At 42.2% G+C, this 13,810-nt stretch overlaps 1 protein-coding gene and 1 long non-coding RNA gene across 2 annotated transcripts in view; one reads left to right on the top strand and one right to left on the bottom strand.

Annotated features, from left to right (window-relative positions):
* The window catches only part of DCDC2 (doublecortin domain containing 2), a 159,926-nt gene that overhangs the window by 141,968 nt on the left and 4,148 nt on the right, over positions 1-13,810 (bottom strand). The window contains exon 2 of the mRNA XM_082346373.1: positions 13,237-13,291. Coding sequence (XP_082202499.1) covers positions 13,237-13,291 — 55 coding nt within the window. The remainder of the gene's footprint in view (positions 1-13,236; positions 13,292-13,810) is intronic.
* LOC309607668 lies at positions 4,264-9,478 on the top strand. The gene is made up of 2 exons (XR_014232491.1): positions 4,264-5,902; positions 6,284-9,478. It is a non-coding gene; the product is annotated as an uncharacterized lncRNA (long non-coding RNA).

The following is a 13,810-nucleotide window of genomic DNA, read 5'->3' as shown; positions in this document are numbered from 1 at the left end:
ATATGGGATCTTAGTTCCTGGACCAGGGATCAAACCCATGCCCCTGCAGTGGAAGCGTGGAGTCCTAACCACTGGACCACCAGGGAAGTCCTCAAATCACTTTTTTAATCCAGCTTTTTTTTTTTTTTTTAATTTATTTTTGGCTGCGTTGGCTCTTCGTTGCTGCGTGTGGGCTTTCTCTAGTTGCAGCAAGCGGGGGCTACTCCTTGTTGTGGTGCGCGGGCTTCTCATTGCAGTAGCTTCTCTTGTTGCGGAGCACAGGCTCTAGGCACGTGAGCTTCAGTAACTGTGGCATGTGGGCTCAGTAGTTGTGGCTCACAGGCTCTAGAGCACAGGCTCAGCAGCTGTGGTGCACGAGCTTAGTTGCTCCGCAGCATGTGGGATCCTCCCAGACCAGGGCTCAAACCCGTGTCCCCTGCATTGGCAGGTGGATTCTTAACCACTGCGCCACCAGGGAAGTCCCTTTAATCCAGCTTTTTTTTTTTTAATTTTACACTTTATTTATTTATTTATTTATTTATTTTTGTCTGTGTTGGGTCTTTGTTTCTGTGCGTGGGCTTTCTCTAGTTGCGGCGAGTGGGGGCCACTCTTCATCGCGGTGTGCGGACCTCTCACTGTCGCGGCCTCTCTTGTTGCGTAGCACAGGCTCCAGACGCGCAGGCTCAGTAGTTGCGGCTCACGGGCCTAGTTGCTCCGCGGCATGTGGGATCTTCCCAGACCAGGGCTCGAACCCGTGTCCCCTGCATTGGCAGGCAGATTCTTAACCACTGCACCACCAGGGAAGTCCCTTTAATCCAGCTTTTAAAAACCAGCTGTGGGAGATCCTATAGCACACAAGCTAAAGCAAAACTCATAGTACTGGAAATTGAGTTATCTGTTCACTTCTAGAAAAACAAGCTGTGACTACGGAGTTTTATCAATCACCATATAAGTTACAAAACGGAACCTGGGTAATATCAGATGACTTCTTTCATAAATATTGCCAGAAGTCGGCAGCCCAGTTACATTAGGTTGTATAATTTGAAATAGCAAGATGGCCACGGAGGTTCATAAATCTTTGAAACTCAAAAATACTGCCAGAAGGTGAGGAAAAAAACACAAAGGAGCATGGACTGACTGCCACTAGAAATTTCCTAGAGAGAAATGTCCCAGGTTAAACATTAGACATTGCAAATATACCAAGTCCATTTAGTTTTCACTCTCCCACAGTCCCTTACCACTTAGTTTTGTCCCCAGCTAACAGGTGGGCTGAAATCAACCTTATTTCAACAAACCAAACATCCAAACTATGTAATCATGGGATGACATCTGAGCTTGATCTGGCTGGCTGCTTAAAAAGGAGTCTTTCACAATAATAAATGGGAATTTTCATTGTTGACCAAGCTAGATACTAAAGCACACCACATTTATACTTCAGGCTGAAATAAACCAAATGTAAATAAATCGCCCTACCTTTAAAAAGTGCCTCCATGCATCCATTTTGAAGTACACAGAAATATGTTTTATTTTGTACACAAAGATAAGATTATTAGCCTACTACCTGTGAGACACAGACCTTTTTAGTTGTTCTCCAATATGGTGATAGATGTAAGCTGAATTTCACATACATTCTCACCTATGCCTTAAACAATGCCACACTTGAGAGGACAGCTAGATGTTTGGGGGACAGTCTGGGGCCAGGGACCTAGTAGAACTGAGAGTCCCATGGGGTCCCAGCCCAAGTCCCTGGCTTCATTAGCATGGTGTTCTCACCATGCTGTTCCATGAGGAACAGTCTAAGGGTTTATTGCTGCTCTGTGCTACTCTGGATCTCTGAAACAAAGTTTCCACAAGTTAGGCATTTAAGATTACCCCACGCCTAGGATGGAGGTGGGAGAGCTGCCTGGCCAAAAATAACAGCTGGCATGTCAAGGGCATTGGCCTGGGGGCAGCACCAGACCTTTGAGGAGGGTCCTAAAAGGTCGTGACAGTTGAGCAGTGGCCCCCGGAGCTTGGGATCTGAGACCTGGGTTCAGGACCTGGCTGTAAACACTGGCAAATGACTTAACACGCTTGTGCCTCAGTTTTCTCATCTGTAAAATATAAATAATTACTCGTCCCATGTGATTATTTCAAAGATGGCATATGTGAAAGATTTTTAAATGTAAGGAGTTATAAAAGTATAATGTATTATTATTACAATTCATATCATCATCATACATTATGTAATATATAATTGGTATGCTATGTGATATATAATTATGTTACATTTTATAACAATATATATTGAATATATATTAAATATCTTTCCTTTTTCAGTAAAAGAAAAAGATTACCCCACGCGCGCACGCACACACACACACACACACAAATCTGTTCTTAAAGAGAAATATAATTTAAACTGTTTCTATATCCTAATAAAAAATGAATGCATCATCATAGATGACCTTATATGCTTGTTTATTATTACTGACTCCTTTGAGTTTCACTTCCTTTATTCCTTTAACACCTCACTCTCTTGGGTTTTCTTTTCTGAATGTACAATGTGTGGGGAAGAAAAACTGAAACATCTCTTTAGATGGTTGCTGTATCTGTCTAGGAGGCTATGCTACAGTTCCACATACAAAAACCACATTCCAAAACAGGAATATTCTCCAAACCCTTTACTTTCATGGTGTGCCTTCAAATTTTGTTGCTTTTGAAAAATTCTGACTGGGAGTACCAGCACATCACAGCACCGCCTGCTTATTTACACAGAAGAACTCTCTGAAACTTGAGAAATCACAGCAGAAGGTACCAGCACGGACTGCTGCCAGTCACCTGGGCAGGTCCCTCCCACACACTGCTGCCTCCATGAGGGACTGTGATGACAGCCTGGGCAGTGGTCCTTCTGGGCTTTTCCAGGAAGACTCTGACAGCAACCTAACCCACAAAGCCTTATTAGGTTAGAGGGAGACCTCAATTCACCTCTGCCATTTTGGTATGCAACTGAAATATGCAAGTCAAAGGAATGGATTTATAGTTTAAAACAGATGAAAAGAAGATACGACACTTTCTTTCAATAAATGCTTAGTAGTCTTAACCAAGTTTTTTAAAGCTTTCTTTCAATCTGACTGAAATTCTTCAAACATCACACCACAGCTTAATTTTTTTTCCCCTTTTCGGTACCCAGCTATGATGGAGAAGACCTAGTCACCATATTCTTTATAAGCATTGAAGCCAATTATTAATTAGGTCTAAATAAAAAATTCTCTCCCCTTGGATTAACAATCTGTGGTATTATTTTTCCCATCTTTTATACTTTTTCACACAGCTTTTCTTTGAAAACTCTTTTCAGCGTCCTCTGACAACAATTACCTTGTTGTAATTTCTGATTGGCACATACTCAGTATCTTTTTATATCTGTGTGGTTAGAATCTAGCCCACTGCCTGGCATTCAGCAGGCTCTGGATAAATATTCTCAAGAAACTGTGAAATCGTACATGAGCAGCATTCAATAAATGGTTGAGCATAATTTGTCTTCCTTGACTATACTTTGCTATTTGGTCACATTTTCCTATTATTCCTACTATGTGGAAATAATCATATTTCCATCATGAATTGTCCCTTTGACTCACAAGAAAATGCAGTAAGCTCATTCTAAAAATTATCCTAAAATGTGAACCTAAGTATTGACTTTCTAGTAGATGCACAGTATCCATCAATGAAAAGTTTGGTATACCTTGGCAGAACTTCAAATCATACTGAATATGCCTAAAATTTCATCTTCTGTGTTTCCAAATCTCATGCACTATAAGAACACGAAGTTCTGTTGGTGTTGCCAAAAGGACTTTATTTTAGTGGGGCCAATGAAATGTCCTACTGAGAATAGTTCAATACTTAGATTAAGTGATATTTTTAAACACACACAATTAGCTAGCAATTTCTTTTATTAGATACTTTTTCTATTTTTTCTTAAAAGGTTGATAATTATTTTATAACTGCTTATTAAATGTCTGTCTTTGCTTAGAACAGCTTATTACTATAAATAAAAAAGATATACATACTCTAATTTGCACATCTTCCAATTTCACAGACATTCTAAAATCATGTCTAAATGCCAAATAGAAAATGCAAGATATCTGGAACAAATGCCATGGCACATGTTAATGGACAAACTAAAATCACCAGTCTTTTAGCTTTTGATCAGAGCTGAATAGGGTTATTAATGGATATTTTTCATTAGACCAATATTTTCCAGGTTGACATAAACACTTCTCTCTTTCTTCCTCTTGTTCACACACATACACACACACACTGTTCAATACTGAGAAAAGCGAACAGACAAGAAAGTGTGAAAGAAAAATGAGGGACTTCCCTGGTGGTCCAGTGGTTAAGAATCCGCCTTCCAATGCAGGGGACGTGAGTTCAGTCTCTGGTCAGGGAACTAAGATCCCACATGCCGCGGGGCAACTAAGCCCGCGTGCCGCAACTACAGAGCCCTCACACCACAACTAGACAGAAGCCCTTGCACCACAGCGGAGGATCCTGCATGCCGCAACAAAGATCCCATGTGCCGCAACTAAGACCTGACACAGCCAAAAATAAAATAAATAAATATTCTTTAAAAAGAAGAAAGAAAAATGTAATATGGCCAGTTTTGTTCTTCAACAGAAAACTCTGTCTTCCTAGAGCCTTGGCAAGGTCATAGACACCTTGGAATCACCATGACCACTGATGTGAACTGGCTGTCCTTAAAAGAATGCTTCTCACTTAGCAGATACATTAGAGAGATGGGGGAAAGGTGTAAAATAAAAGATTGGAAAGGGGCTTCAATTATTGTTGGAAGAACTCATAAAAGTGGGTTTCATTTTCTTTGATTCTTCGATAAATTAGTAAACTTGACTAACATAATCTGGAAATCTTTCCCCAAGTTAAAGAAAGAAATATTTAGGAGTTTAACTATTTTGTAGTTCCCCCTTTGAACTCAGAATTCCCAGGCTAAAGATTAGTTAGTGAAACCACAGAGCCCCATGCCTTCCTGCAGTAAGGTTAATAATTACACCCAATTTAATGTCTAGAAATCCATTCCCAACCCAAAGCCTTTAAGTAGCAAATATCATAGTATGTTTCACTGGAGATGATGCCTAATGATTAAACTGAAATGTGAAGTTTTGATAATGATATTCAATATCTTAAAGACATTCACTGGTGTGACTGACCAGAAGTACAACCCATGTTCCCACAACCTTTTCAGACCAGGCCAAGTTCTGAGGTTTCAAAAACTCGCTTCCTTTCTTTCCTCCTCTCCAAGGTACTCCTGCAATACTCTACCCTATTAAGAAGAAACAACGGTTATCCAAATTCTCCATAAATGAAAATCTAAACTGAGAGAGGTATATTCAAGAGGATCCAATATGATGTTTATCCAACGAGGAAGCTTCCACTCCTTGGGAAGACAGTCATTGGTGTCTTTGGATTTTAATTTGAAGATTTCTTTTTAAGACAGCAGTTCGGGACTTCCTTGGTGGCGCAGTGGTTAAGAATCCGCCTGCCAATGCAAGGGACATGGGTTCAATCCCTGGTCCAGGAAGATCCCACATGCCGCGGAGCAACTAAGCCCGTGCACAACAACTACTGAGCCTGCGTGCCACAACTACTGAAGCCCGTGTGCCTAGAGCCTGTGCTCCACAACAAGAGAAGCCACTGCAAAGAGAAGCCCACGCACCGTAACAAAGAGTAGCCCCCGCTCACCACAACTAGAGAAAGCCTGCGCGCAGCAATGAAGACCCAACGCAGCCAAAAATAAATAAATAAATAAATAAATAAATAAATTTATGAAAAAGAAAAAAGAAAAGAAAGAAAGAAAAGCAACTGGAGTGGGAGTAGAACTGAGAAGAGAATGGCAGAGGGAGAAAAAAGAAAGAGGAGGTCAAGAAGCAAGGTCAGGGCTTCCCTGGTGGCATAGTGGTTAGGAATCCACCTGCGAACGCAGGGGACATGGGTTCTAAGCCCTGGTCCAGGAGGATCCCACATGCTGCAGAGCAACTAAGCCTGCGTGCCACAACTACTGAGCTTGTGCTCTAGAGCCCGTGAGCCACAACTACTGAGCCCGTGTGCCACAACTACTGAAGCCCGTGCGCCTGGAGCCTGTGCTCCGCAGCAAGAGAGGCCACCACAATGAGAAGCCCACGCACCGCAACGAGGAGTGGCCCCCGCTCGCCGCAACTAGAGAGGGCCCACACGCAGCAACAGAGACCCAACGCAGCCAAAAATAAATAAATTAAATAAATAAATTAAAAAAAAAAAAAAAAAAAGAAGCAAGGTCAAAGACTAGAACCTGAACTGGCATATAAGACCAAGCTATTTTTAAGAATGAGGAAGTCTGATATTAAGTTTTGAGTTGTTGGCACTTCTAGATTACCTACTCCATTTCTACAAACGATTGGTAAATTTCACCACACACAAACTTGTGGGAACGGGGTATTTGTGTGGACATCAATGAGAGAATTTCACCTCTGAGTTGGTGGGGCCTTAAACAAATACAACCTGTAGAAGAACAAGACAGTCCATGAACTCAGCTAATACTTTGGAAGCAGACGCTCAGGCAAAGAGGTGAACATGAGGTAATAATCCTTGCAGGAATTCACAGAAGTCTTGGGAAGAATGTAGGACATTCCAAAGGCTAAGTAACGGAGGTTCAGGCCAATTTTATCTCGACCACAGGAGATGGACAACTCCAGCCATTATTCAGGTTACAACTAGCAGCTTAGGTGTTTATAACTCCAGGAAAATGGAACAAATTTTCCAGAAATTAGGAGTTTATTGCTCCTCAAAAATTAGTCCCATTATTTCCTGACCCATTATCGATAAAGTTCGAAAAGTGTTTAGCCCTTAAAATGTGGGCTTTTGAGCCAAAGAAATCTACAAGTTCTACAACAAAGATCAACGTTGGCAGAGTTAAAAGTAAGGCATGGCAGGCAAGGAAGGCTAAAGAGCAGTGAACTCCATGAGGACAGGGGCCATGTTATTTGCTTCTCAGGTGACAAGCACAATGCCTGGCACATAGCAGTCACACAGTAAATCCATGTTAAATGAATAACATTCATTTAATACAGCTCCAAATTATACGAGAGACAATAAATGAATCACACAAAGGTTTAACTAAACTAATTTTATCCCTGAAACAAAGGCTAGATAGATAGTGGCCATGAAGACTTTTAAGTTATTTGAGACATCCCACCCATATGTGAAATGCAGAATCACCTGGCACGCTTGAGGCAAACAGATGTCTCCCTTAACTATGATAAGGAACATTCAACACTACAGAGAATTAAAACGACTACCAGCCTATTAATGCTAGGTACTATACAGAATTAGCAGACCTCCTAGGGACATACAATCTAACAGGCAGCTCTGACACATGTGTTAAAGCCTCATCGGTTGATGACTACCAGCAACAGGAACAAATCTGTAGTCAGACAAAATCAGATTTATTGATTTGGTGCAGCGAGGGATGGCACTCAGAGAAAGCACAAAATGACGCTGAGAAGGACGGAGAAAGGAATCATCTTTTGTAAGGTTTGGGTTCTCGTTGAAGGATTCCAAGGAGGGTCTAAGGGAAGCCGATTCAGTTCTGGAGTGACTGCAGTTTTGAGGTGAAATTAGATGTGGGGATTAACTAGGGGTTGTTATGAGGTGAGGGCGATTTAGCAACTAAAGATGCCCAGTAGGGAATTCCCTGGTGGTCCAGTGGTTAGGATTCCACGCTTTCACTGCTGTGGCCCGGATTCAATCCCTGGTTGGGGAACTAAGATCCCACAAGCTGCGCGGCACGGCCAAAAAATAAAAATAAGAAATAAAGATGACCAATAAAATATGAGAACAGCAAAGCAGGTCTGGAGTGTCAGCCGCAAGTAAGCATTAATCACTGAAAGGGAGGGCCTTATGGCATCTTACAGCTGCTGCATAACTGGGAGAAGCAGTGTTCTATGATAACTTTGCAGCTGGCCTGCGATGTGTCTGTCCTCCAAGCCTGACTAGTGGCAAGGTTGCCTTTGTTGCTTCTCCATCCAGCTGATTTTCATTCTGTCGGAGACAGGCTTTGATCTTTACACAGATACAAGTATTAAATAATCCTCCTTAATCAAGGAGTAGAAAGGGACATTCTCAAAACCTTAATCTAAGAGAAATGGGCCAAAAATAAGAGATTCTGTTATATTTAAAATCTTTTCAAAACTGGCTGACCCATAAACCTAATCCCATCTACCCTTCTTCAGTCCTCCAAGCATCCCTCTAGCCCAGCACATGTGCCCTGGATAATAATAGTTGGTTTACTTCCCTGTCTTCTCCCCTGCACTCCAAACTCCTAAAAAAGCAGAGAAGTGCTCATTTATACCTGGTGACTCACAGCTCCCAGCGCACCCTAAGTGCTGTGTAGCCAAGCTGTCTGCTTGTCTCCTCTGTCCAGAATGGCCCTATCCAGCGCCTCTTACACAGTGAAACAGATTTTGCTCTCTAAATAAGTATTAAAGAATGTCATAATCTGGGGGCTTCCCTGGTGGCGCAGTGGTTGAGAGTCTGCCTGCCAATGCAGGGGACACGGGTTCGAGCCCTGGTCTGGGAAGATCCCACATGCCGCAGAGCAGCTGGGCCCGTGAGCCACAATTACTGAGCCTGCGCGTCTGGAGCCTGTGCTCCTCAACAAGAGAGGCCGCGATGGTGAGAGGCCCGCGCACCGCGATGAAGAGTGGCCCCCGCTTGCCGCAACTAGAGAAAGCCCTCGCACAGAAACGAAGACCCAACACAGCCAAAAATAAATTTAAAAATAAATAAATATAACATGAATGAACCTTGAAGAAAAAAAAAAAAAAGAATGTCATAATCTAAAGGATTCACTACACGGATGAGACAGGGGAGAGCTGATCAGCCGATCAGCAACATCTACAACTCTAGGTCGAAGAAGACGGAAGCTTCCCTTGGAAGAGTTCACCGATGGCCTTGTTGCCGCCTGATAAAGTCAAAAGCACTTGAAATAAACAGCTCAGCGCAAATGGAGTTGAACCCCTACCAAACTGAATCGCTTATTATGCAGTACTGGAGATTTTCGTGTATCTGTCTCTTCAGCAAGACTGTAAATTCCTGGAGGTGAGAGGTTATACAGTCTTGTTCATTCTGCTCCCCTGCTCTCTGCCTACCATGCTGCACAGTACGGGTGTTCAATCATGTGAAAGCAAAGTGGATAAAGCAGAAAAGTAAGAAGACCCTCCTTCAGTTAAAGGGAAAGGGTAAAAGCACCATGCGGGCTGGTAAGCAAGAGGAAAGGTACCCCACATGCGGATCAGAGGCTCCCAGTGCATGAGGACAGAGGGCTCCAGAGACGGCTTCCCTGAGAGAGGAAAGGAAGAAGCTGGCGAGTGGACTTGGAACGCGGAAACACAGAACGAGGTCTGAAACTGGGCAGAGAGGAGGGGGAAAGGAAGCAGAGAGAGGACTGGGAAGACATAAATAAGGAGATGAACTACCAAGGTCAGAAGATGAGAACAGTGTCTTTATTAAAACCACCACCGATGCAGGCAAAGCGGGAAGAAAGATGAAAATATAGCTCAACGCAATGACTGGGGAATAGAGGCAGGAGTCCAAGGGGGGCCTAGAAGGTCTCTTTATCTGGATGTTATTAAAAGCAAGACCTGGTGTCGAGAGGTAAGGAAGGGCTCAGAGCCCACAGCGCAGCCCAACTTTGGAGCAGGTGCAAACCACCAGTCACCATTTTGCTTTTCTTTCTCCCAGCTCCTTTTTCTTCTCTGTCTTTCCTCCGCTTCCCCTCCCCCTTCCTCCTGCTGCAAAAAGTGTGGGCCACATAAGACCACGTACTTCTTTCAGGTTAGTGGAACAGGTGCATTAGAGTTCTGCCTTTGTCTGTCCTGATGACACGGCTACAAAGAAGAGGAATAGGACTAGCTGTCCTTTCAGTGTCTCTTCAGAGATGAGTTTCGTGGCACAGAAGGGCAATGACAGAAACCACAGCAGAACCTGGAACGTCCAGATGACATGCCCATTCTCATTACGTGACCTGCAGTCAGCAAGTGGATACCACTGTGTCTAAACTGTGTCTTAACTGTCTAAAGAACAAGCAAACTGTATTATGGACTTGGGCGGGGGGTGCTCCGGGAGGAGGAGAGGAATGCTGCTGGCCCCCAGCACCCACTGGCTGGGTTTCCTACCACACGCGAAAACCTAGCCACAGCTGTGGGACCCAACGCCACACGTCCTACAAAACCCCAACAAACGGCAAAAGTCCTTCTGTTACAACGTGCACTGTGAATAATCAGAATATGCTTCAAGCAATTAGAAAAATTGAAGCATCTACCTCAATGTGGTGGCTTTTATTAGGTAACCCCAACACTGAAAACTTAAACAATATGAAATACGTCAGATTTGAGGGAAATGTCCCCAGTTTTGATGAATAGGTAATTTGACTAACTCTTCATATTGAAACGTCTTTGAATAGACATTGTGCTACTACTGCATTGAAACTTCTTCTCTGAAACAACTCTAAACTCTCCAATTCTATGTATTCATGTTCCCACTTCAAAATTATTTCTGTGAATCCCTCCCTGTGATTGGGAGAAAGATGTGTTATCTTCCTCAAAGAATAGCAGTCATCAACAGTATTTTACCAGGTGTGCACTCTTTTCTCAGTAGACACAAATGTTGAAAGGAAATCACCACCTTAGATCAAGAAAATAGAATCTATAATATTGTGAAAGGCCAGTGTCTGTCAAGTTTGTTCTCAAATTTTGAACATAGATTGTCCTCTAAGTTATAAACTTGTGGAATTCTAGAAGTCTGATGGTTAATCACTTGTGAAAAAGAGAGAGGTATTTCTGCCCAGTAAGAATTACACACACAAAAGTGAGGTTCTCAGCTCAGCCTACAAAAGCCTTTCTGACTTGTGCTCCACCTAAAACAACATCAATAAGACTGCAGAACCAACAGTGAAAGTGACATCTCTATGGGAAAATGCATTCAGAGTTCCTATTTTGGATGCCCGGAACCCAAAACTCTCCCTTTCTGGCAATGAAAACAGGGGTCCCCTTGCTCAAAGCAGGCTTTGTGTGTGGTCATGGTGTGGACTTTGGGGAGGAGGGTATCTGTGTTGAAGATCAAGACTGGAAATGCAAGGGACTTCCCTGGTCCAGTGGTTAGGACTCCTCACTTCCACTGCAAGGGGCACGGGTTTGATGCCTGGTGGCGGAACTAAGATTCTGCATGCCATGCGGCGCGGCCGAAAAAGAAAAGACTGGAAATGCAAAGTGAGGGAAGTAAATACACTGCTGTCTAGACTGGGAGGGAAGGTTGAGGGGGACAAAAGTGGGAGAGTGGGGCTTGGGTGAGTGAGGGAAAATGCTGAAGGTCATGGACAAAGAGAACAGTTTCTCACCACCTCTTCCCACCTGCTCTGCATCCCCAAAATGACCCCCTTTGGAAGACTGCGAGGGGAAGGACTGGGAAGAAATGAAAGGCTACAGCAGGATCCATGCAGTTAGAGCAAATGAGAAGGGGCAGGAATCACCAGTAAGAAGAAAAGTGGGAGAGATACAGTGTTCTAGAAGAGGGAGAGATGCTGTCTTCTAGTTGGAGATAAGGGCTGGATTTGTCACATGTAAGACTTGCATTCATAAATCAGAACCTTGTCTGTGTGGCCCGTGCACAGGCCCCAAGTAAAGAGAAATCAATAGTTACTGCTCCAAAGCGGAAGAACAATTAGCAAATTAAATTCACTAGAGTCCTTGTGAATGCTTCTTTTGTTAAGGATAACCTTTTTTATTTAAGTATATTCCAAAAATTTTTTGCACACCTCTTGCAATTTGCCAGACCCAATGTCTTCATCAAAGACACTGGAATCCAGAGGAAATATACGCTCATAATTTTTTTGGAATTCACACATTTCAAATCCTACTGCAGAAATTCGGCTTCAGTCACTAACTTCAAGCAAGGTATTGATAGCTTACTTCAAGTGGTTGTGTGTCCTTCAAACAATATTATATCCAGAACTAATACACTAATGTCTTTTCTTACTACTTGCTACAGATATTAACTAGCAGTCATTCTTTACCTGTAACATAAGCACCACCTGAAAAATTTATATTTTTGTCTACGTTAAGCTATAAATCATATCACTTTCATAAATAATAAACTTTTCATACATTGAAAATCAAAAATACAAACAATATTATTTTAAATAATGTCTGGGATTACCACGTTTTCCCACAAATTATTTGAATCATGAATTTAATCTTGCGTTATTAAAAACACGGCACAATTAAAATTTTTTCTTACGTAGTTTTTTTTTTTTTTTCCTAGAGAGACCAATTTGGTCCTGTTGGGCATAAACCCAGCATGGGAGGAAATGGCCAGAGCCGAGGAGTCTCCCTGGGGCTCTGCACTACAAATGAGGAAAAACTCCTTTTCCTGTTAGTCATTTCTGCACTGGCAGGACACACCCACTGGGAGCACTTGACTCTGTGGGGTCCAAATGGGATGAGGGCAAGTCTGGCTGGTGAACAGAATCCCAATCTGGGTTTAACTATCATTTTCCCTGTCTCACTGGGACGTTTAAGGCTCTTGCCTTAATTTTGTTTTTAATCTATTTTTTCATCCATAGACTAAGGAATACATCCTATAGAATACCCACTAGAGATGATTCCACTAGGGATCCAGATGCTATGTGGAACATAGTGGAATGAATATCTATGTCACAAGACTCATTGCCAGTCTTCATGCAAGCTTCTGGTGACCACGCTCAAGTGAACTTTAATGCAAGTTAACATGGAGGTGTTTTCCTGATATCACAGGAAGTCTTAACAGGCTCCTTTGAAAGCCTCAGGGCCAGTCACAGTGATCCTGGCCATTTCAGACATTGGACTGTCAGAAGCAAGTCAGGACAGGGGATGTAGTTTTGGCAAAGGTTGGTATCACGGCGCTCAGAATCTCTTCTCACTTGACAGGGAAAATCCCTGTGGGTTTCAACCAGAGAACACACAGCTAGAAAATGGGAGAATAAGAGCATGCTGTGTCTAGTCCTACACATCTGTGGACACCTACTCAGTCTGTTTGTTTCTGATAATGATCCACAGAAAGGGTTATCTTTGCCTTAAAACATCTAATGTCCTCTTTATATACATTAGACAATTTATCTCGATTAGAATGTCATCCAAATCTCTAAGACATACCATAAGAAACACAAAGCAGCACTGTTATTATTATTTGCATTACCTCTGTATTCACAACTTCCATTGGTCTTTTCTTGATTTCTCCTATGTCCAAGTAACTGGGGGGAAAAAAAACAATAAGGGCTTCTTTTATTACTTTTGAATCAGCTATGTAAATGTCTTTTTAAAAATTATTGAAAAGTAAAGCTAGCCATAGGAAATACTTAAGCCTAAAGCAAAAATCAATGGCTACTAATTAAAAGCCATTATAATAACAGGAACTGCTTTCAGGGCTGACACATGTCCATGCTAAACTTCAATGAAATTGAAGTCTTAGAAATACATACTTCCATTGGGGAACATTTTTCCCCACAATGGTCAGCTACTTACTATATATATGGTATTTCTTATTTTTATATCAATTTTGATATAAAGAGTGGTTTGTGTGTAAAGCTGCTTAACAGTTAGTTCTATTAATTACAGACTTTAGGCCAAAGAAAGTAGTACTGATCCCATGCATTAGAGTAACAACTGTGAAAAGCTGGGAAATCTTTTTTCCTAGGAGAGCAGTTTAATTATGCAGAAATGCTCAGCCATGTGGGATGGTTTAGGCATTGGTTCAGCTAAAATACAGATGG

Source organism: Balaenoptera borealis (assembly GCF_965194805.1).
Source record: "Balaenoptera borealis genome assembly, chromosome: 12".
NCBI lineage: Eukaryota > Metazoa > Chordata > Mammalia > Artiodactyla > Balaenopteridae > Balaenoptera > Balaenoptera borealis.
This window is presented reverse-complemented; position numbering and strand designations above follow the sequence as displayed.